This window comes from Myotis myotis, unplaced genomic scaffold, assembly GCF_014108235.1.
Source record: "Myotis myotis isolate mMyoMyo1 unplaced genomic scaffold, mMyoMyo1.p scaffold_m19_p_13, whole genome shotgun sequence".
Lineage (NCBI taxonomy): Eukaryota > Metazoa > Chordata > Mammalia > Chiroptera > Vespertilionidae > Myotis > Myotis myotis.
This window is the reverse complement of record NW_023416317.1, coordinates 50,818,214-50,844,906: the sequence shown is the minus strand read 5'-3', so window position 1 is coordinate 50,844,906 and position 26,693 is coordinate 50,818,214. Positions and strand designations below refer to the sequence as shown.

The 26,693-nt window shown below is 55.7% G+C and overlaps 2 protein-coding genes across 2 annotated transcripts; both read right to left on the bottom strand.

Moving 5' to 3' along the window:
- Positions 1-2,936: 2,936 nt before the first annotated feature.
- Positions 2,937-10,530, bottom strand: SLC22A14 (solute carrier family 22 member 14). The gene is made up of 9 exons (XM_036333844.1): positions 9,735-10,530; positions 8,968-9,071; positions 8,609-8,763; positions 8,148-8,316; positions 7,247-7,367; positions 6,885-6,982; positions 6,396-6,610; positions 4,366-4,474; positions 2,937-3,780 (listed from the first exon to the last, which is right to left on the bottom strand). Exons 1-9 carry the CDS (start codon positions 10,245-10,247, stop codon positions 3,570-3,572), a joined length of 1,695 nt encoding a protein of 564 aa, XP_036189737.1. The 5' UTR covers positions 10,248-10,530; the 3' UTR covers positions 2,937-3,569.
- A 4,512-nt stretch (positions 10,531-15,042) lies between these two features.
- Positions 15,043-24,788, bottom strand: SLC22A13 (solute carrier family 22 member 13). Its single transcript, XM_036333178.1, has 10 exons — positions 24,392-24,788; positions 21,481-21,584; positions 19,701-19,855; positions 19,314-19,482; positions 18,970-19,090; positions 18,795-18,889; positions 18,210-18,424; positions 17,918-18,026; positions 17,158-17,373; positions 15,043-16,924 (listed from the first exon to the last, which is right to left on the bottom strand). The coding sequence occupies exons 1-10, from the start codon at positions 24,767-24,769 to the stop codon at positions 16,831-16,833; spliced, it is 1,656 nt and encodes a 551-aa protein (XP_036189071.1). The 5' UTR covers positions 24,770-24,788; the 3' UTR covers positions 15,043-16,830.
- Between the last annotated feature and the right edge of the window lie 1,905 nt (positions 24,789-26,693).

Genomic DNA, 26,693 nt, shown 5'->3' with positions numbered 1-26,693 from the left:
AAGGTTTCCATCTGGCTAATGGTAAGGATTCCTGGGCTTTGCCTAGGGGGTCCCCACGCTGGGAAGGGCAGACTCACCCTCACGGCAGTGGGGACTGTGAGCTAGGGTCTGGGACTTATTCCCAGGGTGATGGAGGTCAGAGGTCAGCCAAGCTGGTGCCATCAGGAAAGGTACCCCCTAAAGGAGGCTGAGATGGGTAATCCCCAAGGCCATGCTTATTTGGGAAAATCAAAAGAAAAATTGGCCGTAACCGGTTTGGCTCAGTGGATAGAGCGTTGGCCTGGGGACTGAAAGGTCCCAGGTTCGATTCCAGTCAAGGGCATGTACCTTGGTTGCGGCACATCCCCAGTAGGGAGTGTGCAGAAGGCAGCTTATTGATGTTTCTCTCTCATCGATGTTTCTAACTCTCTATCCCTCTCCCTTCCTCTCTGTAAAAAATCAATACAATATAAAAAAAAATTGACAGTGTGGCTCAGTGATTGAGTGTTGACCTACGAACCAAGAGGTCACAGTTCCATTCCTGTTCAGGGCACATGCCTAGGTAGTGGGCTCCAACCCCAGTGGGGGGCATGCAGGAGGCAGCCGATCCATGATTCTTTCTCATCATTGATGTTTCTATCTTTCTCTCTGAAATCAATCCTATATAATAAAACCCTAATATGCGAACAACAGAAAGACCGATCGCTATGATGCACACTGACCACCAGGGGGCTCACACTCAATGCAGGAGCTGCCCCCTGGTGGTCAGTGCACTCCCACAGGGGGAGCACCACTCAGCCAGAAGCCGGGCTCACGACTGGTGAGTCCAGGGGCAGGGGCCTCTCCCGCCTCCACGGCAGCGCTAAGGACCCCTTGGGGGTCCCAGACTGCGAGAGGACGCAGGCCTGGCTGAGGGACACCCCCCCCACCCCCCAGTGCATGAATGTCATGCACCGGGCCTCTTGTAAAAATATATTATATATAAAAAAAAGAGCAGCCTCTGGAGTCAGACTGACTTTGGATCTGGCTCTACAAAAAAGAAAAGGAAGGAAGGAAGGAAGGAAGGAAGGAAGGAAGGAAGGAAGGAAGGGAGGGAGGGAGGGAGGGAGGGAGGGAGGGAGGGAGGGAGGGAGGGAGGGAGGGAGGGGGAGGGAAAGCCCAATGCAATAGTACAGATGGGAGTTCTCATTCCTTCACCTCCCGGCCCCGTCTTGACAGGTGTACCCAGTGGGACTGAAATGTGTCCTCAGCCTGCACTGGAGCGGCAAGTGCACCCACACCAGCAGATGCCTGGGCTAGAGGACATGGCAATGTGGAGGTGCAGCCTTGCCCTTGCCTACTCCTGGCCCTCACAGACTCAGCCCACCGCACCCTCCCTCCAGGGAGCTCCTTGCTGTCCCCAGGGAGTAACTAAAGACAACAGGGACTCTGGATGAGCCGTCCTCTGGGCCTGGGTCTCCAGGTTCTCCAACACCAACTGGACCGAGCCATCTCAAGTCTAACGTGGTACCTTTATTAGAAGTAATCACGCCTTAGCTCCCCCCAGAGGAGCTATTTTTGGATCTCCAGGGCTAACCTCCGAGCAGGGCTGACCCTGTCCCCGGGCTGAACTTGGCCCAGAATTTGTGGCCTGAAATTCACGGCCCCACACTCAGCCACTCAACTCCATCCAAGATCGTCCGAGGGCCTGGCCCTCAGGCATCCTGACTGCTTGTGCTCGCTTCTCTGCTCCTCGAAGGTGTGCTGAACAAGGCTGGGTCCGGTTCCATCATGGCATTGAGAAGGGTGTTCTTTGCCACTTCCTCACTCACTCCACCATATAATTTAGCCTCAGCCAACAAGTCATCTTTGTTCAAATTGCTGCTCATGCCCCTGAACAAGCCATTGGAGAACAAGTCATGAGTCATACGCTTTGGAGCTAAAAAAAGCAGCAACTCGGGGGCGGCCCCCCCTCCCCACAGCAGTGGGATGACTGGCTCTGCCTTCCTGAGAGGTGGGGCTTTCCCACACCTGCAGGTCGTGAGCCTGCGCTGGACCCTGGCCTCTAGCCTCTAGCATCGGGCCACTTCCATCTCCTGACACTAGCCGGACCCTTCCCTCTCCTGTGCCTTTGGGGTCCTACCCACCATCTTCACCACCACCATTTGCTGAGCGCTTGCCGCATGCTAGACACAGTGCCAAGCTCTATGTGGGTTTCAGCCTCCCTAAAACCCTGAGAGAGAGGAAGGCTGGGCTACATATGTTTTTAACCTGTCTGTGCCTCAGTTTCCTCACCTGTAAAACGGGGGATAGTGACAGGACCTACCATGTATGCAGTGGTGGTTAGGACAAAGTGTGAAAAGGCATGTGTAGGACAGGACCTGACACGTGATACATGTTCAATGCCTGTTAGCTATTGTGATTACTATGTTATCATTGCATTTTGCAAACGAAGAAACTCAAGGTACAGGAAGAATCTCAGCGGTCTTCGGTAACTTCCCTGTGCACATCTAGGAGGTGGTAGCAGAGATAGCAATCCAGGCCCTCGGCTCCAAAGCCTGTGTTCTTAGCGACTGTGCGGTCGCTCTGCTGCCCTGCACTCCCCTTGTCTAATGGGGCAAACTCCTATTCATCCTTCAAAGCCCAACTCACATGTCACCTCCTTGGGGAGCCTGCCTCACCTCCCCACATGAACGTTCCTCTCTCCTGGGGCTCCTAGAGGTCCTGACATCCCTCTGTCAGAGACCATTCGTGATAACTCTTTGCATGTCTATCTCCCCATAAACCCGTGGTCGGCAAACTGCGGCTCGCGAGCCACATGCGGCTCTTTGGCCCCTTGAGTGTGGCTCTTCCTAAGCCTTAGGAGTGCCCTAATTAAGTTAATAACAATGTACCTACCTATATAGTTTAAGTTTAAAACATTTGGCTCTCAAAAGAAATTTCAATCGTTGTACTGTTGATATTTGGCTCTGTTGACTCATGAGTTTGCCGACCACTGCCATAAACTATCGCTGGCTCTTACCACTGACAGCCCAACCCTGGTGATGCCAATGAGCGTCTGAGGAGAATGGTGGGGAGGAAGACAGGAGAACGAGAGAGGCAGTGACCCCTGTGGTATGAGCGGAGGACCCCGCACTATTGCTTGCAGAGAGTGATGCACTCTGTTGGCCCAAATCCCAGAAATGATGGTTCTGCCAATCACAAGTCTTCTCCAGCGGGCACTTAGGAGACCAGGGTGCCCACGAAGGGGATGGGGTAGATCCTAGTTCTTAAACAGGGACCTGAGCTGCTGAGGCCGAGAGAGCTGATCTCAGCCGGTGCCCTTCGCCCTGGGAGGGCAGGGAGCCCAGGGCATCTATAAGGTAGCGCTCAAGGCCAGGCAGGCTTCCAGGAGGTACAGAGAGGAAAGGACCTGGCCCAGGCTGGGCGGGAGAGCAGGGGCTGGGATGGGTAGAGTTGGGTGGCAGCATCAGGAGAGCGGGAAGAAGCTGTGGACACGGTGGCTCTTACGTCACAGGCCCTTTGGGCACAGGGGCAGGAATGGACAGCACTTGACATACTTTCAGAGCTTGAGAACCAGGCCCTGTGTTGGCCAAAGCCCTCACACACACCTACCTCCTTCTGTACAAGGGAAAGTGATCCAGAGTATCGGAATGGGGCAGATGTTGCGTCTCTGGAAGCATATAGAAGAGGGACAAGGACAGAATGGCTGAGATGCAGCCAATATAATTGGTGATGCTGGGGGGACTCCAGGTGATGAATGCCAGGGACACGAAGGATCCAGATGCCCAGGCCAGAGTCACCAGCCCCAGACCCGTCGTCCTGGAAGGAAAGATCAGAGCTTGTCTAAGGGGCCTCGGAGGCCCAAAGGCTGGAAGAATCAGCTCCCCCCATCCACAACCTCCAGTCTCCACCCTGTCCCCACACCCAGCGTGACCTGGGAGAGTGTAGTTCTCTGCTGGTCAAAGCAGGTAGTCATTCCTCTGGGCCTACCTCGTGGGGTCAGGAGTGGGAGAAGTAAGACCCACGCAACCCTGAGGGGGTGTGCAGGGAGAGCGTGGGTAGGAGGACACTGGGCCATCAGCGAGCTCTCCCGCGGTGAAGGGCCTGAGACTCAGCCACGGCCCAGCCGGTCCGTGCGAGGCAGACACCGGGACAGACTGCCTGGGGCCAGTGCTAGTTCTGCCACTCGCTCTGTCTGACCTTGAGCCAGTGCCTTTACCTCTTGGATTCTGTTGTCTTACGTAGGCTAAGGATGGTGTTTGGGAGCTGTTTTTGTGAGGGCTTGATGGAATAATCCATGTAAGCTGCCTGTCACCGGGTGAATGCCCAAGCTTAGCCGCTGCTGTTCATCTTGTCATTGTCCCGCCTTCTCACCCCCATGGCCTGCTCCCACCAGGCCCGTACCTGAGGATGGTAGGCAGGAGCTCGGCACCGTAGGCGAAGAACAAGGTGATCAAGGCGGTCAGGCTGATTTGTCCCACCAGGATCAACAACATCAGCGTGGTTTTCAACTCTGTAGCCAGACAATGTGACCACCTGAGTTTGGGGCAATCTTCCCATCAGGCCAGGTAGGGGAGGCCTGCCCATCAGCTCTCCCTGAACCCCTCTCAGAAGGCATCTCAACAGTCCATCCCACCGCCTGGCCAGCCCACTCAGGTGTGTGGTCAGAGGAGAGGGTCCGTCTGCGGAGGCCCAGCCAGCAGTGGGGGAGTTGCCGGTAGGATGGGAGGTCACAGCATCTACTTTGCTGGGCTCGGCCCCCACACCTGTGCCTCCAGGCAGTCTCCTGTCTTCCACATCCTCCCCCAGAAACACCCCCATCCTTAGGTGCCTTTGCAGAGGGAGAAAGGAACCAGGAAACGCCATGCCTCAGGCAGGGGAAGCCACTTGGAGCTGAGGGCTCACTACCCCTCCTCGTCAGCCTCTGCTGGATCCTGGTCCTGTCGGCCCCACTCCCCACTCTGAGCCCAGCTTTTCTTGGCCCTGGGATGAGAGCAGACATATCTAGCGGGGATTCAGTCCTAGTTTCTCTCACTGGTTGGAGAATTTTAAACATTTCTGCTTGACGCATTATAGACTCACTTAAAAAAACAAAAACAAAAACAACACCAAGCAATAGAAATTGAAAAAGGAATTTGTCTCACCATTTTGTTTTAGCCAGTCCACACTACCAACGTCTCAGAGAACGAAGGTCCCACCCAGTCAAGAGGCTCACAATTCCAACCCTCAGAGAAAGAGAGGGAGCCCCCTTGAGGCAGACCCTGGACACAGTGGCCCTAGTCCAAGCCCCAGCAGCTGAGGGGGTCCTTGTGGGCAGCAATTCTGACTGGGCGAAAACTGACATCTTAATGTCCACATCCTCAGCCCTGTCACTCTCTAGCCCTGTGAGCTGACCTGGAGGTGGTGGTGGAGGGGGGGTTTACTCATTTGCCCTAGGGCTCTTTGAAATTTTGAAAATATTGCCAGCTTCCCAAACCCCTGGCTTTCCTTCTTTAGTTCTGAGCCTATGGGACACCAGGATGCTGTGCCCCTGGGTTCAGCGGGCAGGTTCTGCTTTCCTGGTAAAGTTACAGCTAACAGGCATTTTCCAATCAGAGGCTACAGATGAGAGGCCACGCCTTGGGTAGCAGTGGAAAGATTATTTTTGCTGCATCTGTTCACTTTTTTTCCCCCTTTGTTTGCTTGTTAATCCTCACCTGAGGATATTTGCCCACTGATTCTTAGAGAGAGTGGAAGGGATGGAGAGAGAGACACAGAGAGAGAAATATCGAGGTGAGAGACACATCGATTGGTTGCCTCCATTGGGGCTGGGGATTGAGCCTGCAACCAAGGTATGTGCCCTTGACCAGAAATGAACCCATGACCCTCCAGCCTATGGGCTGACACTTAGTCTATCCACTGAGCCAAACAGGCCAGAACTGTTCACATGGTTTTTTTAAAGATTTTTAAAAAATAGATTTTTTGAGAGAGAGAGAGAAACAATGATATGAGAACAAAACATCAATCAACTGCTTCCTGCACACCTTCTATGGGGGGTTGATCCCACATATTCTGACCAGGAATCGAACCAGCAACCTTCCGGTGCACTGATGCATCTGTGCACACCCAGGGATGCATCACCTGATCTAATGTGGATTGAAATCAAGTGGAAGAAGGCTGCCCACTCTCCTGCCCACACAGGGACGATTACTCCAGACAGCTCACCCTCTCCCAGGCCTCTGAGAGCTGTGAGTGCCTGGTGTTGGGGACCCCACTGCCTAGGGAGGGCAGTGCTCTAGCGATTAGTGCCTGCTCTGGAGGTACCTGGGCCCCTGCAGAGAAGGTAGGTTGTAGGTGTAGGATGCTGACTCCCAGGCTGTCTTGTTGGAGAGACAGGGCAAGAGGCACGAGGGAGGGATTTGACAGAAGGCATGGGGAGGGGGGAGGGGGTGTACCTGAGGGGATGAAAAGAATGAGCAAGTTCAGGAAGCTGCCTTGGAAGAGAGACCCAGCCATAGTCCACTTCCTCCCAAAATGCTCAAAGAGAAAGAGGCTGCACAGCCGGGCAGGCATCCCCATCATGCCAGGAATTATCGCGCTCATCTGGTACTTCACACCAAAATCCCTCATCTTCAAGGTCAGTGTAGAATAGCTGTGACCAACACTAAACCTGGAATGAGACCGGAAGATAACTACTCAGAGAGAACGAGAGAGAGAACACACACAGATACCCTCATGCAGACGGGGCAAAATGAAGACAGAAGTGAAGGAGGGGGTGCAGGGTGGGAATGGAAGGGAGAAATACACACAGATCTGGAATCTACCGGCCACGCCCGGTCCTTAGGCCTTGCTCCCTTGCAGCCAGGCCATGCCCCATTCCTTCACCAGAGCTCCTGGCATGCACTTCTGTTTGCAGTCCCTGCTGGCCAGCCTTGGGGACTCACCACACACAGCCCATCACCAAGGTCACCTTGCGCAGTTGACTATTGTTATAGAAGTCCAGGATGGAGGCATTGGTCACATTCTTTCCAGGCACCTGTAGCTACAGGACAAACAGGACCAGCCAGAGGCAGGGCGGGGACCCCAGCTTGCTCCCACCCCTACAAGACCCACAAGGCCCTGCCCCCACAGTGCCAGCCTGGTCTCTGGTCTTCCCCTGACGGGATTTGATTTTGCTGTCACTGTTCCCTTCAAGCAGTGGGCTAGAGACACCCTCTGGGCCAAGGCCCCACCTGAAAGGATGAGGCGGGAAGAGGCCCTTCCACAACCCCCAGCCCTGCCCTACACTGGGCCCGAGGCCTCTTACCTTGTCCAACAGGCTTAAAGGAATGGTCCTCTTGTTCATGTCCGCTGCATAGCGCAGTACGTGCTTGGCCTCCTCCACCTTCCCCTTCACCAACAGCCACCGAGGGGACTCTGGGAGAATCCTGCATGGCACACCCTCCTTTATTCATCACTCCAAGATGCCCCAGACACCCAAGTGGGCCCCATCTCTGCCTCAGGGGTGGCCATCCTGTCCCAGCATGAGGTCATTCAGATAACGGAGGCCTTGAAGGTGACCGTCAACCTCAAGATGTCCTCCGTCCCTCCTTGGAAGTTCGTCCCTTCCCCTTCCTAAGCCACACACAGGTCCCGCAGCTGCTCGGTGCCACCCTGGCCATTATTTCCCCTGCCTGGCAGTGTCTTTCCTCTCAGCCACCTTGAAGAGCTCAACTACTTTCTATCTCCAGGGTCATCCTCACCTACCCAGGCACACGGAGGGCACTGTCTTCCATGCCCACACCCTTTATTAGAGCCCATCCACATCGCTGGGAGTTCAGCCCAACACTGTGAAAAAGTTGTCCCCTAAGTGGCTCCATTTTTCAGTCCCTCCTCATTCCTCAACTCCCTGTTGCTCCAGGGAAGTCAACTCAAGGTTATCAAGACCAACTTGACGAGACTCTTTTTTGTTTGCCCTCAACCCTGACCACTCCTGTCCTTGAATCTTGCCTTTTGGTTTTCTGACCGGCTCCGGCGTCCCTTTAAGGGTCTCTTCTGAGGAGGGTTAATGCTGGGGTTCCAGAGGCTCTGCCCTGGCTCTCTCTCATCTCATCCACTCACTCCGTCCCTTCGAGGATCCTTCCCAACCCTCAATCTCCAAGTCCGTCGGCCCCGGCCCCGGGCCTGCCCCGGGCCTGCCCCGGGCCTGCCCCGGGCCCACGGCTTACCAGATAAAGGAGACGAGGAATAACACGGGGGCCGTGCCCAACAGAAACAGCAACCGCCAGTTGGAAAAGCTGTAGGCAAACGCACTCAGGAAAATGAGCCCCAGGGAATAGAAGCACTGGCTCAGGATGATGGCGTGGGCCCGGTGCTCGCCCACTAGCCACTCGACAGCTGTGCGGAAGCCAAGAGGACACACCCGGGTTGGCGCGGGGTCCCTGGGGCGGCTCCTGCAGCCAGCCTTCTGAGACGCCCAGCCCCGCGTGGGACAGTTCAGACTGAGCACACATTCTCTGTCCCTCTAGGCAGCCTGAGGCGGAGGCTGCTTCCTCCGCTCCATGTGCCATTGGATGGCAACTCGGTCCTGCAGGCTCGTGGCCCCTCCCCCCCACCCCCATCATCTCAAATCCCGCCCTCCCGGTGCACACTCCCCTCCATGCACCCCGTCCGTGCAGCCTGGCCTCACTTAAAGCCATGCTGGTGATGCTGTGGCCCACCAGGGCCTGGGACACCCCGAAGCGGAAGAACAGGTACTGGTGAAAGCTGTTGACGAAAGCTGTCCCAAAGCCAAAGACGATGATCCCCACGTTCGACAGCAGGATGGAGGGGTAGCGGCCAAGCCTGGGGGCATCGAAGGAAGGCTGTGTCAAGCGCATGAACCTCCGAGTCTGGCCACAGCCCAACACTCGGGCCAGGTCCTGAACCATCCATGGGCCTCCAGAGTGTCCCCACCCTTGCCTCCCTCAGTCTGAGACTCAGCTCTGCGTGCCCATGAGGAGGAGGCAGGGGCGCCCTAGGGACCAGAAGAAACTCTGGGAGACTCACTTGTCACTTATGAACCCGAAGATGAGCGCCCCCGTCAAGAGGCCTGTCAGGAACATGGACTGCACGGCTTCCGGGGAAAATTCCTCACCGCACACCAGATCAAACTGGGGATTACACGCAGGGGTTGGCCACAGGCCTCCGCCTAGGGCCAGCCGTCTGGTTCCCGAGACGGAGTCTCCTCCCAGGGTGGGCGTTTAGGCAGAAGGGGCCTGGGACAGGGACAGGCAGCAGGCCTCAGCTGTCACCCCTGCCGTCCATCCTGCATCTGGCACACTCTGGGAGTTAGGCCTGAAGAGAGGGACCAGGGGCGGAGCCAAGATAGGGGGTAGATGGAGAGGTCCCTGTTTAAAGGCCAACATCACTAAAGACCCTTCCCCAAATGCAGATGCTGGGCTCCAGCCCAGAGGTTCAGGTTGGCAGGTCTGTGCTCTGAAGGGCCCAGGTTGCATCTGAGACTGCTTTTTTTCTCCAGTTCCCTACCTTCTGTGAGTTCAGAGGGCAGAGCCACAACTGCAGAAGCAACTCCTTGGACAGATGGCAAACCCTGCCTCTGTCCCTACCCCCAAATCCACTCTAGCTTTCTGGCTAAGATGGGCGAGGCTAGAGCTGGGAAGCAAGAATTCAAAGTTTCTGCCTCGGCCCTTCCTCTGCACGGTGACCTTGGGCCAACTGCTTCCCTTCCCTGAGACTCAGTTTCTCCACTTGTTTGGGGAGGGGTGGGGCACATCTCTGGGCCCATGCTACCGGCAACTCAGGACAAGTCGCACCTCATTGATCACTGATCGCGTCTTGCTCTCAGGATAGACCCACCCCTGGCTGCACGACTGTGTGTAGTTGAGGCCATACTTGATGATGGAATCCAAATCCCAGTTCACAGGCAGGAACATGCGGCAGGTCAGGAAGCTGCCATTTATGTCCCGGGGCAGGGTCAGATTCAGCTGCTCAGCCTCTGACAGGTTAGGGCCCACGGCCAGAATCCAGCTGGTGTTGCAATAGGCCTTCTGCTCTGCGGCCACGAGGAGGTCAGCGTACATGAACACGACCGCCAGGAGGTTGGGGATGAAGGACAGGGCCACCAGCCTTCGCTGGAAGGGGCCAAACTTCCCCATCGCTTCCATGATACTGGCAAACTTGTCACCCTGGTTGCTCTCTATGGACCTCAACCTGCGTAACAACAAGTCCAGAGACCAGGAACGGGGTTGTTCTGCTGCCATATGCTGGGGTAAGTCCCTGTAAGAGGACCGGGGTTGGAGCTCCACTGAATTGTCTTCATGTGTCATCTGTTCAGAGAAAGGATGCAGCTCAGTGTCTACCAACCAGAAGTCAGGGGCTGGCGTGGAGCCACTGACTTGAAATTGGCCTGTCTTAGAACAATTTGGATTCCAACCTTGATGTTCTCTGTAGCTCCCCCCTTTGCTTCTGAAGTTTCTTAGTTAATTTGTCCCCCACTGGCCCGCCCATTCCTATTTCTTGAATGTTTTAGACAATGTCCTGCTAAGTGCTGAGTTCTCCGACAATTTCCCTGCTGCTGAAACTTAGTTTACACACACACACACACCAAGGCACTACCAGTCTTGCAAAAGTAGAGTTCTCCAGGGAACATTGTTTCAAGAAAACAGCACCAAAAACACCTCCCAAATCTGGATCAGGAGTGGCCAGGAACTAAGGCCACAGAGATGGAGCTGATGCAGTGAGGCACCAAAATAGCAGGGTGAGCCCAGCCAGCGTGACTCAGTGGTTGAGAGTTGACCTATGAACCAGGAGGTCACGGTTCAATTCCCAGTCAGGGCACATGCCTGGGTTGTGGGTTCGAGGAGTGTAGGAGGCAGCCAATGAATGATTCTTTCTCATCATTAACTAGAGGCCCAGTGCACGACATTTGGGTACTGGGGTTGGGGGGTGTCCCTCAGCCCAGCCTGCACCCTCTAGCAGTCCGGGACCTCAGGGAGTGGGCCTAAGCCAGCAGTCAGACATCCCCTGAGGGGTCCTTAGCGCTGCAGCCACCGCTGCTGTGCTCGCCAGCCATGAGCCCAGCTTCTGACTGAGCGGCGCTGCCCCTGTGGGAGCGCACTGACCACCAGGGGGCAGCTCCTGCATTGAGTGTCTGCCCCCTGGTGGTCAGTGCATATCATAGCCACTGGTTGTTCTCCTGTTTGGTCAATTTGCATATTAGCCTTTTACTATATAGGATGTTTCTATCTCCCTCTCCCTTCCTCTCTGAAATCAATAAAAATATATTTTAATATGTGCAAAGATACCCATTAGGGTGGCTAATACTTTTAAAAAAAACACACCAGAAAACAGCAAGTGTTATTGAGGAAGTGGAGAAATTGGAACCCTTGTACAGTGCCGCTGGGAATGTAAAAGGGCAGCCAAGGAATGCAGGCAGCTCTAGCAGCTGGAAAGGGTAGGAGAACGAATGCTCCCCAGGAGCCTCCAGGAAAGAACGCAGTCCTGCTGACTGACGCCATGCCCCATGCCCAGTGAGGCCCATTTTGGACTTCCGCCTTCCAGAGCTGCGATGTAATACATGTGTGTTGTTTTGAGCCACTAAATTTGTGGTCATTTGTTACAGCAGCATAAGGAAACTAATACGGTGCATACATGTGTAAGGTTGGAGGGGGGCAGAGGTGGATGGAGGAGGCTTCCCAGGGAGGGCACTTTGCTTTGCCCACAGATCTCTGGCTTTGAGGAGCCAGCTGTCCCCACCTTGCCCTCGGGGTTCCCTTCAGTGTCCCCCAGCATCACCTGAATGCCCATGGGGCTCTTGACAGTCAGCAAGGCCCTGGAGCACTTGCTCCCTCTACTGACCCCACAGGTCGCCTGCCAGGTGGACAGGCCCAAGGTAATTGATTCTCAATGTACAAAAGAGGAAAGTGAGCCCTGGCCAGTGTTCTCAGTGGTTAGAGGATCGGCCCAAACACTGAAGGGTCTCAGGTTCGATTCCCGGTCAAGGGCACCTACCTGGGTTGCAGGTTTGATCCCCAGCCCCATTTCAGGGTGCATGCAGGAAGCAACCAATCTATGACTCTCTCTCACATCAATGCTCTCTCTCTCTCCCCGCCCTCTTCCCTCCTTCCCTCCTACTCTCTCTAAAAAAAAACACACACACACAAAAAATCAATAGAAAAAATATCCTTGGGTGAGGAGTAACAACAGAAAAAGGGGAAACTGAGGCCTGGGAAATAAACATATAGCCAGAAGCAATGCTCCATCTGAGGCAGGAAATGGCCAGATGCCACCCCAAACCCACACTTCCCGTGAGGGCAGCCTGCTCCTTTCACAGACTCCACACAGTCGAGCGGTCCTGGCAGGCTCCTGTCCACATCTGTGCTGAGAATACGGGCCCACACTTGCCAGGTGTCATCAAAACTGCCACCCTCCCCGTCCCGCCTCCCTGGAGACGGAACCACAAACCAAAGCCAGGACCCACCTCAGCATACTCCAGGCCTAGCCAGGTGGTTGGCAGCAGAACCTTTGGGTTCCAATGGTGGCCAGGAAGTAGTGTCACAATGGGGCAGGGGGTGGGGTAGGCATGGTGAGGAGCGGCATTCTACTCCAGGGGCATAGCTGGCCACAGACCCCAGGGAGAGACTGGGGCAAGGCAGGTGGGAAAGTCTCCACATGAGCCAGCTCCAGGCCTTTGTGCAGACTGTTCCCGGCTCCTGGAGCCCCTGCCCTCCCCTTAAAGGTCCCACCTCCACTGAGGGAAGATCTTCCATCTGTCCAGACACAACTCACCTGTCCTCAGTCCCCAGGCCTACGGTGGGGGAGGGAGGAGAGGCAGAGGGGGGATAGGACCCCCTTCAGCTGCTCCCAGATCTGGGGGCAGCGGTGAGCGCCGAGCCTCGGGCCTGGCCCCCTAGCAGCTCTGTGCAGGGCAGTTCTTCCACTGCCACCGGAGGGAGGGGAGAGCGCGGAGGTGGAAGACTGGTGGTGAGAAGTCTGGGAGCTGCCATAGGATGGCTTCTCCTTCTCTGGAAGGAGGAGAGGCTGTTAGGAGGCAGAATGAAGGGATGCAGATGGGAGGTTAGAAAAAGCCATTGGTGAGCCCGGCCGGCACGGCTCAGTGGTTGAGCGTTGACCTATGAACCAGTAGGTCACGGTTCAATTCCGGGTCAGGGCACATGCCCCGGTTGCAGGCTCAATCCCCAGTAGGGGGTGTGCAGGAGACAGCTGATCAATGTTTCTCATCATTGATGTTTCTATCTCTCCCTTTTCTTTCCTCTCTAAAATCAATAAATAATAAAAGCTTAATATGCAAATTGACCAAACTGTGAAACTACTGGTCGCAATGAGGCGTACTGACCATGAGGGGGCAGGCGCTCAATGCAGGAGCTGCCCCCAGCCTGCTGGCCCCAGGCCAGCCAAGGCAGGTGCCAGTGGGGCCCCCAATTGCCCCTCTGGTTGCCCTGGCAGAAGGAGGTGACAGGCAGCGGCAGCAGGGAGATTGTGGGGCGGGGCTGGCTGGCAAGCAGGTGGCGCCAGGCTGGCCAAGGCAGGTGCCAGTGGGGCTCCCCCCCGCCCCAATTGCCACACAGATTGCTCCACAGATCAGCCCTGATCTGCTGGTCAGGCCTAGGGACCCTACCCATGCACGAATTTCATGCATCAGGCCTCTAGTATCTACACTAATAAAAGAGAAACATGCAAATTGGTGTCACTCCGCTATGCCCACCAGCCAATCAGGATGAGTATGCAAATTAACCCAACAAAGATGGCAGTTAATTTGCATATGCAGGCACGAGGAGCGAAGACTGAAGACTGAAGACAACTGAAGACTGAAGAGGCGTGGCTTCTCCACTGCGGCTGGAGCAAAGGCCTGGGTCCCGGGTGCCAGAGGAAAACTGGTGCTGGCAGCCAGGGGAAGGAAGGCCTATTGCACAAATCTCTTCATGCAACAGGCCTCTAATATATATATATATATATATATATATATAATAAAAGTGTAATATGCAAATCGACCAAACGGCCAAACAGTGGAACGGCTATCTGGACAACCATCCGGGACCATGCTATGACACCCACTGGTGCCAGGCCAGCCAAGGCGGGTGCGATGCGATTGGTCGGGGGCCCGGCCATTGCCCCACAGAGAGAGGCCCAGGCCACAGGCTGGCAGGGCAATCAATTGGGGGGCTCCATGATCGCCCCAAAGAGGGAGGCCCAGGTCACTGACCAGTGGGCTGTGGCAGGTGGGTAGGGTCTCCCTCTGTGAGGGAAGCCCAGGTCCTGGGTACCAGAGGGAAGCTGGTGCCAGAAGCTGGGGGAAGGAAGGCCTACTCTTGCATGAATTTCATGCATTGGGCCTCTAGTGTGTGTGTGTATATATATATATATATATATATATATATATATATATATGAAAAGAAAAAGCCACTGGTGAGAGTTGGAAAACAAGCTGATTAGAAAAAGCTGGTGGGAAAGCTGGGTGCAGTAAAAGGCCCAGTTGAGGCTGATGACTAGCAGCTCATTCACCGAAAAGACGTGGCGGCAGTGCCCTGCAGTGCCCTGCAGTGCCCAGCAGTCTAGGGTGCAGGGAGAGAAAAGGCAGATGTTTGGGCTCTTTAGCTGCTGTGGTTTTGCAAATTGGGGCACAACTAAAGGGTGAAAAGGATAACGTACAGGATGCTGGCAACAGAGAGAAATGATGTCTATCTCTCCATAGAAATGAAAATGATGGCTTACATCCTCAAATCTGAGGACAGAGGTGGGGAGGCAGAACAAGGTCTACAGACCACAGGGCCCAGTGGATGGTGTTATAGACAATGTGTCCTCCCCCAGTCCCCCACATTTCCATGTTGAAGCCCTAAACCCCAGTGATAGGTAAAGATGGGCCTTGGGGCCCTAACAGGTTTGGCTCAGTGGACAGAGCATCGGCCTGCAGACTCAAGGGTCCCAGGTTCGATTCTGGTCAAGGACATGTACCTGGGTTGCGGGCACATCCCCAGTAGGGAGTGTGCAGGAGGCAGCTGATCGGTGTTTCTCTCTCATCGATGTTTCTCTCTATCCCTCTCCCTTCCTCTCTGTAAAAAAATCAATAAAATATATATAAAAAAAAAAAAAAGATGGGCCTTGGGGAGGTAATTTGGGTTAGATGAGGTCATGAAGGCGGGCCTTCCTGATGAGATTAGTGGCTTTCTAGGAAGGAGAGAGATCTCGCACCCTCCATCCACACACAGAGGACAGACCATGTGAAGGCAGCACAAGAAGGTGGCTGCCTGCAAGCCAAGAAGAGGGCCCTCATCAGAACCTGCCGCTGCTGGCACCCTGATCTTGGACTTCCAGCCTCCAGGACTGTGAGAAAATAAATTACTGTTGAAAGCCACCCACCTATGGCACTGGGTAAACTTAAGGCCAGGTCGGTGGGTTGGACTCGGTGAGGACAGTGTCAAAGTAGAGGAGGTGGCAGGGGAAGTGCGGGTGCCTTAGCCTTTGACAGTGACATAGGAAACACAAGATGCACAGCACAGGGCTCAATCTCAGGGGTCTCTCTGAGGAGGGCAGGCACTAAGCCTGGTGGCCAGGGGGCTCCTCCTGGGCAGAAGCCAAGGAAACCGAGACGCTAACCCCTCCCTGACAGATGAGTGGGTGAGTGGGCAGTGAGTGAGGCAATGTCCAGGGTGGCTGAGTCAGGGCCACACTTGAGGACTCAGTCCAGCCCAGTGCCTGGCAGTGTCCTGAGGGTGGAGGGTGGCCCTCCTTTCCTATCTCCTTGGACCCTGGGGGCAGACTGTGAAGCCCTCTGCCTTTCACACCCAGGACACTGCCAGGCAGGGCCGCCAAAGACGAGTCCTTGCTGATTAGTGTTAAGGGACCTAAAAAATCATCCATTTGAAAATGGGAAGCCCGAGGCCCAGCATAGGAGGGCTCCTGCACCCAAGCCTGAGATGGGAGCTCTGCGCTCACTTCCACAAAGCTGGCTATAGCATGAGCAGTGGGCCCACTGCTAGCACCACCCCGAATCTGGGCTGTTTTGGGCTCCCCAGCCAAGGCAGAACAGCCCAGCCCAGCCCAGGCCGCCCACAGTCCACATCAGGCTGCATGTCTTCTCGGGGGTCTCAGCTGCTGATCTCACACCAGCAAGCGCCCAAAGACGAGCATCTACCCATGGGCCAGAGGAAGCCACGGGGCATCTACCCATGGGCCAGAGGAAGCCACGGGGCACGCTGTAATACACCCAGGGGGAAAAACCTTTCTCCCCGGGGGCCCCCAGTCCCTACAGAAATGAGTCTCCGAAGACCTGTCGGGAGGCAATAGGTGAATTTTGCATCTTGCTTGTGCCAATAGAGGGTCCATGTAAGTCTCTTTCAGGAAAGATCAGTGCGCCTCAAAGGGGTGCAAGGGCCCGCATCTTAGAGCTGAAAACCGCCTTCCACTTTGAACTGGCCCGTTCCCGGCTCTGCCCGGTGCCACGCTGTGCCAAGAAAGACGGTGCAGTGTCCCCAAGAGAAGGCTTTGGCTTGGGACTGACTCCATGGGGGTAACCAAGTAGGAAGCAAAACAGAACTGTCCGTCGCTTCATAGCTGAGAACCATGAGTGACAACTGTCCAGGTATCCGAGAGGATTGCTGGATGCGTCCACGCTGGGTTTACACAGAGGAAAACGGGCCCAGCACCTACCACCACCTCTAGGCGCCATAGAGATGGAGGGGTCAGGGGAGCTGTACCCCCACAAGACTATCAGAGGGCAAGTTACAACGAAGACCCTGACCCAGAAGAGGGTGTTGGGGTGGGGCTCAAGGGATAAGAAGGGGAGAGGCCCCGTCCCAGGGGGGTGCTGGTGCTGGAGTCGGGTCCTGGTGTGTTGCCTCCATCAGCAAAGCCGGCCTTGCTCTCAGGTCCTGCGGTGTCCAGGGAATGAGGTCAGAAGGACGTGCTTCTCACAGAGGCCTCCCCTGGACTGGGAGTTCTTCCTGAGGCCCCCGTTTCATTTTCTGCGGGCGCTAACTTCTTAGTCCTAGAGGGAGCAAAAAGCCGTCACTGGCTGACCCAGAAGTGACTCCATAGCAGTGTCCCTCCCCGAAGTAGGGGGATCTAACCCCAAGGCCAGTCAGATGTCTGTGGTTCCTAAACCCCCTCATTGGTCTGTAGGCGGCCATGGACGGGTGGTGAGGCAGAGGTGTGGGCTGCTGAGGTAGGGCACTGATGGGAAGCCAGGGTCCCGGGCTGCAGAGAAAGCGGGCTGCTCACCGCGGCTGGGGGCCCTGGTCCAGGTCCTGGATGGTGTCCTTCATGGTCTGGCCGCGTGTCTCGGGCAGCAGCGCACAGAGCAAGCCCGCCCCGATGGGGAGGCTGCCGTAGATGACCATCGGGAGGGCCTCGTGGTAGTCGCCCAGCAGCATCACCAGGGGCGTGAGGATACCCGCGATCCTCGAGAAGATGGCCACCAGCCCCATGCCCGTCTGCCTGCGGGGAAGCCCGTGCCAGCTGGGGACCTGGCCTCAACGCCAGGCTGCAGCGCCAGCTCAGCGTACTTCCTTGGGAGGGCCCAGATCTCTGTATGGCCCCCCAGGCCTGCAGGCCCTCCAGGCGCATCCAGCCCCCCCCCCCCCCCCCCCCGCCCCCGTCTTCCTCTACTGAGAGTTCAAGGCTGCTGCCACCTCCAGGCCTCTCTGTCAGCCGCTGCGCTCCTGCCCAGCTGTCCAGTTTCAGGGCGAAGGCTGCCCCTCCTGAGTACCCCTCCCCCCACATGACGGTTCCTTCTTCGGAGCCATTCATTCTTAGATGTATCCCATGGCACAGTCCCGACGCAGCCGGGGCGTGGCTTACTTTGCTACCAGCCTGGGACAACTTGGATTTGGATGACATTTGTAGATGCCCTGGCCCCCACCCAGCACGGCTGCCCAGAGCCATCCCGAAAGCTGTATGTGGATGGCGGCGAGGGCGGAGGAGGGATGGCCAACATCAGGGTCTCGGAGCGGAGGAGGGGAACGGTGCCAGCAGCCCTTACCTGATGATGGTGGGGAAGAGCTCAGCGGAGTAGACGTAGGAGATGGTAAACCCAGCAGCTGTGGCGAACTTCCCCACGATGGCCAGCACGGTGCCCACTACGGGCAGGTCTGGTGAAGGAGGCTGGTCAGCCACACGGAGGGCAGACAGCCCATCCCCTGGGCCCTGCTCCCTGCCCCACGCACCCAGACACTTAACCCCAAGGAAGCCCTCGCTCCAGAAAGAGAAGCCATGGGCCTCTGGCCACAGGTGAGGGAGGGTGGGCGGGGCCAGGGGAGAGCCAGTGCAGGTACCTGCCGGGACGAAGATGATGCTGATACACATGAGGCCACCCAGAACCAGAGTCCCCATCTGGCTCCACCTGCGGCCGAAGCGCTGCATCATGAAGATGCTGGAGTAGCGGGCGGGCACCTCCACGGCTCCGAAGATCAGCTGCGTCAGGTAGATGTCCAGGCCAAAGTCCCCCACCTGGAGGCTCAGGCCGAAGTACCCCAGACTGTCCACAAACCTGCAAAGTATCCAAGGGTCCCTCTCTCACTTCTCAGTGACGAGACACCATCACACTCAGAGAGGGGGCCTGACTTGGTCAGAAGTCCCCGTCAGGTAGACTTCTGCCGTCGCCGGCTATGCCTTGGGCAGGGATGTTGCTACTGTTATGAATCGTAATGTAAATATCTGATATGCAGGGCGGTCTTAGGTGACCCCTGTGAAAGGGTCGTTCGACCGCCAAAGGGGTCGCGACCCTCAGGTTGAGAACCCCTGGGCTAGCCAGACAGGGAGAGGCCCAGTCATTCCCGAGCAGCCCATCCCAGCCAGAGAGCCACTGTCCCACACCCTCTGTCACACACCAGGGAGGGGCATGGCCCCAGTGCCCTCACCAGACGGCAAAGAGAATCAGGGTCACCTTCCGGAGCTGGGGGTGTTTGAACAGATCCAGGGCGTTCCCCGAGGGGCCTGTCTTCTCTGGGGCCAGCTGTGGGGAAGACGCCGAGTGAGGCCGGCAGAACGGTCTGTGGGTCAGATCAGGGGCAGGCAGCGCCCTGCCTTGAGTACCTGGCTCAGCAGCTCTGGGGAGAGTTTCCGCCGGTTGGCTGAGGCCGCCTTCTGGATGGCATGTTTAGCCTCCTCGACCCTCCCCCGGGCCAGGAGCCAGCGGGCAGATTCTGGCAGAGCCCTGCAGGTCAAGAACGGGTGTGAGTATGGGGCACGAAGTCCTAGAGCCCCCCAGTACCCGAGAGCCTCCCTGGCCGTTCCAGTGCACACTGAGCCCCATGCCCTGGGCAGGCCGCTCTCCCAGACGTGTCCCTGAGCGGCCCATGGGAGGAATGCGAGTCTACACTCTAAGCCCGTGGAGCACGGCTGACCGAGGGTGCTTGCTCTGGGAAGCACCTCCTCACCAGAAGTAGAAGAAGAGCAGCAGGACGGGCGCGGCGCCTGCGATCTGAAAGAGCCTCCAGTTACGGACGCCATAGGCAAGCCCGGCCAGGGCCATCTGCCCCACGGAGAAGCTGCACTGGGCCAGGACCACGGCCTGAGTCCTCCTCGAGGGCCCCACCCACTCTGCAACTGTGAACGGAGACGCGGAGACTGGGCCAGGCCCTGCCCTCACACCCCCCATCTCCCCAGAAGCCACCCTGTCAGCGTAGGGGCCTCAGTCCCAGCCCCGGAAGCACAGGTGTGACCCTGTAGGTGTGGTCCCTGGCAAGGCCCCCTGAGGCAGTGTGGGGATGAGGCCTGTCCCCAGGGCCTCCGCCTGTGGCTCAGGCTGCAGGCCAGATACTCACGCAGGGTGACATTTGTCAAGGTGTAGCCAGAGACGGCTGTAGCCACAGCAAAGCGCAGGACCATGTAGAGTTCAAAGGTGGGCACAAACGCCGTGGCCAGGCCGATGATGGCGAAGAGAAGCAGCTGGATCAGGATGCAGGCTTTGCGACCAATCCTACGGTACAGAGGGGACAGGTCCGGGAGGGAATCTCGGAGGGGAGGGGAGAGAGGGAGACTCAGCCCTGCCCTGGGCTCTCTGTGTGTGGAGGATACACGGTCCCACCCTGAGGCCCTTGTGCTGGTGCCAAAGGTTCTCTAGGGAAGGGGTGAGCTAGGGAAGGGGTGAGTGAGGAAAGGGATGGGCTAAGGAAGGGGTGGGTTAGGGAAGGGGTGAGCTAGGGAAGGGGTGAGCTAGGGAAGGGATGGGCTAGGGAAGGGATTGGCTTGGGAAGAGATGAGCTAAGGAAGGGGTGAGCTAGGGAAGGGGTGAGCTAGGGAAGGGATGGGCTAGGGAAGGGGTGGGCTAGGCAAGGGATGGGCTAGGCAAGGGATGGGCTAGGCAAGGGATGGGCTAGGGAAGAGATGGGCTAGGAAAGGGGTGAGCTAGGGAAGGGGTGGGCTAGGGAAGGGGTGGGCTAGGGAAGAGATGGGCTAGGGAAGGGATGGGCTAGGCAAGGGATGGGCTAGGCAAGGGATGGGCTAGGGAAGAGATGGGCTAGGGAAGGGGTGAGCTAGGGAAGGGGTGGGCTAGGGAAGGGGTGGGCTAGGGAAGGGGTGGGCTAGGGAAGGGGTGAGCTAGGGAAGGGATGGGCTAGGGAAGGGGTGAGCTAGGGAAGGGGTGAGCTAGGGAGGGGGTGGGCTAGGGAAGGGATGGGCTAGGGAAGGGACGGGCTAGGGAAGGGACGGGCTAGGGAAGGGATGGGCTAGGCAAGGGATGGGCTAGGGAAGAGATGGGCTAGGGAAGGGGTGAGCTAGGGAGGGGGTGGGCTAGGGAAGGGGTGGGCTAGGGAAGGGGTGGGCTAGGGAAGGGGTGAGCTAGGGAAGGGATGGGCTAGGGAAGGGGTGAGCTAGGGAAGGGGTGAGCTAGGGAGGGGGTGGGCTAGGGAAGGGGTGAGTGAGGGAAGGGATAAGTTAGGGAAGGGGTGAGCTAGGGAAGGGGTGAGCTAGGGAGGGGGTGGGCTAGGGAAGGGGTGAGTGAGGGAAGGGATAAGTTAGGGAAGGATGGGCTAGGGAAGGGGTGAGCTAGGGAAGGGGTGAGCTAGGGAAGGGGTGAGCTAGGGAAGGGGTGAGCTAGGGAGGGGGTGGGCTAGGGAAGGGGTGAGTGAGGGAAGGGATAAGTTAGGGAAGGATGGGCTAGGGAAGGGGTGAGCTAGGGAAGGGGTGAGCTAGGGAAGGGGTGAGCTAGGGAAGGGATAGACTTGGGAAGGGATGGGCTAGGGAAGGGATGGGCTAGGGAAGGGGTGAGCTAGGGAAGGGGTGAGCTAGGGAAGGGGTGAGCTAGGGAAGGGATAGGCTTGGGAAGGGATGAGCTAAGGAAGGGATGAGCTAAGGAAGGGGTGGGCTAGGGAAGGGGTGGGCTAGGGAAGGGATAAGTTAGGGAAGGATGGGCTAGGGAAGGGGTGAGCTAGGGAAGGGGTGAGCTAGGGAAGGGGTGAGCTAGGGAAGGGATAGACTTGGGAAGGGATGGGCTAGGGAAGGGATGAGCTAAGGAAGGGGTGGGCTAGGGAAGGGGTGGGCTAGGGAAGGGTGAGCGAGGGAAGGGATAGGCTTGGGAAGGGATGGGTTCATCAAGGTTCTTACCAGTCACAGAGGGGCCCAAAGATGAGAGCGCCGATGAGGAGGCCGGCCATGTACACTGACTGCGAGGTCTCCTTCAGGTGCTTCTGATCACAAACCAAGTTGAACTGAGGCAGACACAGGCAGATATGACTCCAGCGGCAGCTGGGGACAAGTCCTTTATCATCTAGGCCGCCCACTACGGAGGCTCACGGCAGGTGCCCTCGGTTCCCAAACTGTGTGTCAGGGTACCCCCGGGAACATGAGTGTAGCATGATATTTAAACTAGTGAAGGAAAATACAGCAATACGTAACATCTCTCTGATATCACATAAACTACTAGCTCAGGATGGTTGTTTCAACACGAGGTCACGTTACATTCCTCTCAGTGGCTCATATCCATGGGAAGTTGTGTTTTTGTCCATTGCTATGAGAAAAAGCAATCACCGTGAGAAAATCTATGTGGATCCGAAAATGAGGGTGGCGGTGTTCAAGGATTGAAAAAGTGTGCCATTCCCAATAGGCCAGTGATGGCGAACCTATGACATGCGTGTCAGAGGTGACACGCGAACTCATTTTTTTGGTTGATTTTTCTTTGTTAAATGGCATTTAAATATATAAAATAAATATCAAAAATATAAGTCTTTGTTTTACTATGGCTGCAAATATCAAAAAATTTCTATATGTGACATGGCACCAGAGTTAAGTTAGGATTTTTCAAAATGCTGACACGCTGAGCTCAAAAGGTTCACCATCACTGCAATAGGCCCAAACATCCTATTAGTAAGTAATTGTGTTTCTTTAAGAATGAAATAAAAAGGTGTCCTTTTAATCTGTGTCTTAATTTTTAAGAACAGTTATTAAATTGTTAGAACATAAATGCTTGAGTTGTTTGCAGAGTTATGTATTTCTTGGTATCTAGAGATGCCAAGAAAAATTACCAACACGCTAAGGATGCAGAGTTTGGGGAACTCTGACAGAAGCACTAATTGGTGCTCCCCCACAAAGCGGGCCTCTTCCTCACAGCCAAGAAACCCCTGTGACCCTCCCGGGCTTCCCAAGTCCTCTCATCCAGAAGCAAAATCCAGCACAACACCTCCCCCCCCCCCGAAGCTGTCCTCATTCACAGGCAGTCAGAATACTAAGGGGCGGGGGGAGGTTAGGATGGAGGAGAGCCCGTCCACGCATACATGGTGGGGGAGGAGGTGGAGGCAATGCACCGGAGACACACAGAGAGAACCCGACAGACAGACAGACTGGAACCCCCAGGAATAACATGCATGTCCATGTAACTCTGAACACATGTCTATTGCACGTGCCCACCCAGGAAGTCCATGTGATCACCCCTCACCCCACTGATGTGAGGGCCCCTCGGGGAGTTCTGTGCCCCCTGCACACAGCTTGACTCCACTTCACCCTCCTGGTACCTGGGGGCCCAGCTCACACAGCAGCTCTTCCGGAAGCTCCCATTCCCTCATTCGGAGGAAGCAACTTCTAGCCTCCGGCCCAGCGCCCTTTCTCTCTGAGTGAGGAGCCAGGTCTCCCCCTGAGCATCGGGGCAATGGCAGAAGGGAGCAGGGTGCCTCCCCCGCTGACTGTTCCCCACGGTGCATACTCAGGGGTCTTTGGTTGAATAAAACTCCAAGCACAGTCCTGCACAGGCTGTGGGCAAGGGCGAGCAGGGCTTCCAGCCACCTGGATGTTTGCCTGGGCATTTAGGATGGCGCTGTTTGGCCGCCCGGCAGAGTTCATGGGCACGTGGAGAGGCAGGCACACCCCCCAGCATCTGAGGCAGTGAAGGCGGAACCTGGGATGGGTGATGCTGGGGAGACGGGAGGCCAGTGAGGGGTGGACGGGGCTAGCTGGACGCGATCCAGAGGCGGGGGAGCGCCTGGCTGTCTTCTCCCTCTGGGCGGGGTGAGGGGGGTGGCCAACGAAGACCGAAAAACACATCCTCGGGCGCCAGGGCTCTGGGCAGGTTTAGGGTCACATATTAAAGGGAAGTTTGGGTAAAACACTCGCCTCTGAGAGCTTCTAAGAAAGAAATCTTTTTTACCCATTGGGGGAAAATAAATGTTGAATCTCTGAATTCCAGATTGCGTCCTCCACCTGAAGGTGAGAGCTGTGCTGATCCTCTCAGGCGTGCCCGCCCCCTCCGCCCCCGGTCCCGCTCCTGCAGGGCACTGGACAGCTGGAGCCGCGTGGGTCCCAGCTCCATGGCCAGTCCCACCCCCACTCTGAGACCCACCCCGCCATCTAGGAAGAAACAGCGTGGGCCAGGATGCTTGCCGAGGGGTCCTCTTAATCGGAGGCGGCTGGAGTGGGGATCTTTCTGTTCTCTGCCTGGGTCCCTCCGGGAGAATGAACTGAGCAAGAACAATGACCTGTACTCAACAGGACAAGTCCTAGAGTCACGGGCGTCCTCCAGCATCCCAGGGGTCGGCAGGAGGAGACCGGGAGAGAGAAGCTAACAGGTAGGAAGCCAAGGCAAATGAGCAGAAAGGCAGATGAGCTGACAGGGAAAGAGATTAGCACTGGGAAAACACAGGAAGATGGGCACGCAGGTGTACACGCAGGCGCGGACTGAGAACACGGGAGGGAAAAGGATAAAGACAGAAAAGCAGGAGGGAACAGGAAGAAAGGCAGGCGATTGGGCAGACAGGCAGGGCAGACAAAAGAATAGGCAAAAAGGGACAGGCAGATGGGCAGAGAGACCAGACAGAGGAAACAGATGGAGAGGTAGACAGGCCTAGAGGCAGAGGACAGAGAGAAAAACAGGGGAATTGGCAAAAAGACAAACAGGCATATCAGTGGTTAATCATTCAGGCATAGGGGCAAGACAAAGGCAGCAACACCAGTGACTGAGGGCAAGGCGTATGGCAGAGGAAGTGACAGACCCCAAACAAGTGGCCAGCCAGCCCCAAAGGCAGCCTACCTCATTCTTTAGGGACAGGGGCCTGTCTTCGGGATACTCCCAGCCCGCCTCGCAAGGCTGTGTCTCATTGAAGCGGTGGCTGAGGATGTCCTCCAGGCTGGCACCGTCGGGGGGCGGCCGGAACATGCGGCAGGGCTCGGGATTGCCCGCAGCATCCAGGGGCACGCTCAGGTTCAGCTGCTCGGCAGCACTCAGGTTCAAGGTGAGGTTCTTGACCCAGGCCACTGAGCAGTGGTGGGGCTCCTCCAGGGCCATGAAGACCTGGCCGAACATATAGAAGGCGGTCAGGAAGTTGGGCACACTCAGCAGCAGCAGCAGCTGCACCTGAAAGCGACCAAAGTCGCCTATTTCAGCCAAGACCTCGGAAAACTGAGCCATGTCTATTGGCCACCACGTCCTCCGCCTGAGGCCGGCAGAGAGCTGTGCACCTTGGCCCAGGGTTCCCTGCTCCTCTTGGCTGTGATAACGGCGGCATTAATGTTTAACCCAGCCGCACTCAGCTGCACCTTCACACCTCAGCTCCCTGTCAAGGATGGAGGATGATGAAAATACTAGTCCACTCGGGCTTGCAGAATCAGACGATGTTTTATTAGACACTGGAAACCTCCCAGGCCCAGCACGCAGGACAGAGCTTTACCCAAACATTATATAGTATCCAGCGCCCCCCTACACCCCCGCCAACAGCCACATCCTAAACAACCCATACCCAGTTCAAACCCCTCATCACAATAGAATCCACATTCTGAGAGTAGTTGCGATACCCAAAGGGACACAGAAGTCCCTCTAGCAACCAGCCCACGCTAGCAGAGCAGGGTAAGTCAGGAGAGCTGCAAGGACCCAGCCTGCAGATTTATTACATCTGTCCATGGACCAACCTAGCCTCTTGACTCATGATCATCTCATCTTTCTCCTGTGGGTCCTGGTACTGGTGGTGTGTAACACCAGTCAATCCCAAGGCAGCACGGAGGTCAGGGGACACATCAAGGGCATAAAAGCTTTTCATTTTCAGCAATGAAGACAATTCAAGAATACAAAGCAATTACAGAGGAGCCAAGAGCTATATTTTGATCTCTAATCAAGGAATCAATCACAAACACAAGCCAAGATGAAAAACAAATGCAGCTGCCCAGAGTAGCCCCAGCGACCCTAGGCAAGCTCAGTGACAACCAAAGAGCACAGGACCAAGTCTCTCTATCACAGGCCTCAGCTGTGAGACGAACAAAGGCAGGACTTCAAAGAGGACTCTCCCAAAGATAAAGGCGCCCATCCTCCCATCTTTTACCCCGGGGAGAAGTCTTACCAGATGAAAGACCCAGGTCTTGGAAGGAGTCTAGTTCAGTCATGGGCCCGATCCCCAGTAGGGGGCCTGCAGGAGGCAGCCGATCGATGATTCTCTCTCATCATTGGCATTTCTCTCTCTTTCCCTCTCTGAAATCAAATATATATATATATATATTGCCAAATAGCAAATAAGCAAATGAAAAGATGTTCAAGATTGTCATTAGGGAATTGCAAATTAAAAAGTGATACCATTACACACACACATGAGTACAGACAAATCTATTTTCACTGGTGAGAATATAAAATGGTATAGCCACTTGGGAAGACAGCTGGTGACTTCTCATAAAACCAGACATACTCTTTCTTATTATACAGTCCACAACTGGGTTCCTTGATATTTACCCAAAAGAGTTGAAAATTTATATCCACACAAAATGAATGTTCATTGCAGTTTTACCCATAACTGCCCAGACTTAGAAGCAACCAGCAGGTGAATGGATTAATAAACTGTGATACATCCAGACAGGGAACATTATTTAGTGCTAAAAAGAAATGGGCTAACAAGCCATGAAAAGACATGGAGAAACCTTAAATGCATAGGACGAGGTGAAGGAAGTCATTCAGAAAAGGCTAAATACTGTGTGATCTTAACTATATGACATTCTGGAAAAGGCAAAAGTATGGAAACAGTAAAGAGATCACCAGTTGCCAGGAACTAGAGGGGAGAGAAGAATGAACAGGCAGAATACAGAGGATTTCAGGGCAGTGAAACTATTCTGTACGATACTGTAACGATGATACATGTCATTATATATTTGTCCAAATCCATTGAATGCACAACAGAAAGAGTGAATCTGGACTTTGAGTGATAGTAACTGATTAATGTAGGTTCATCGACTGCAGTAAATGTACTACTCTGGTGCAGGATGTTGATAGCGGGGAAGTTTGTGCACGTATGGATTCAGGGAGTAGATGGAAACTCTATACTTTCTGTTCCATTTTGCTATGAAACTAAAACTTC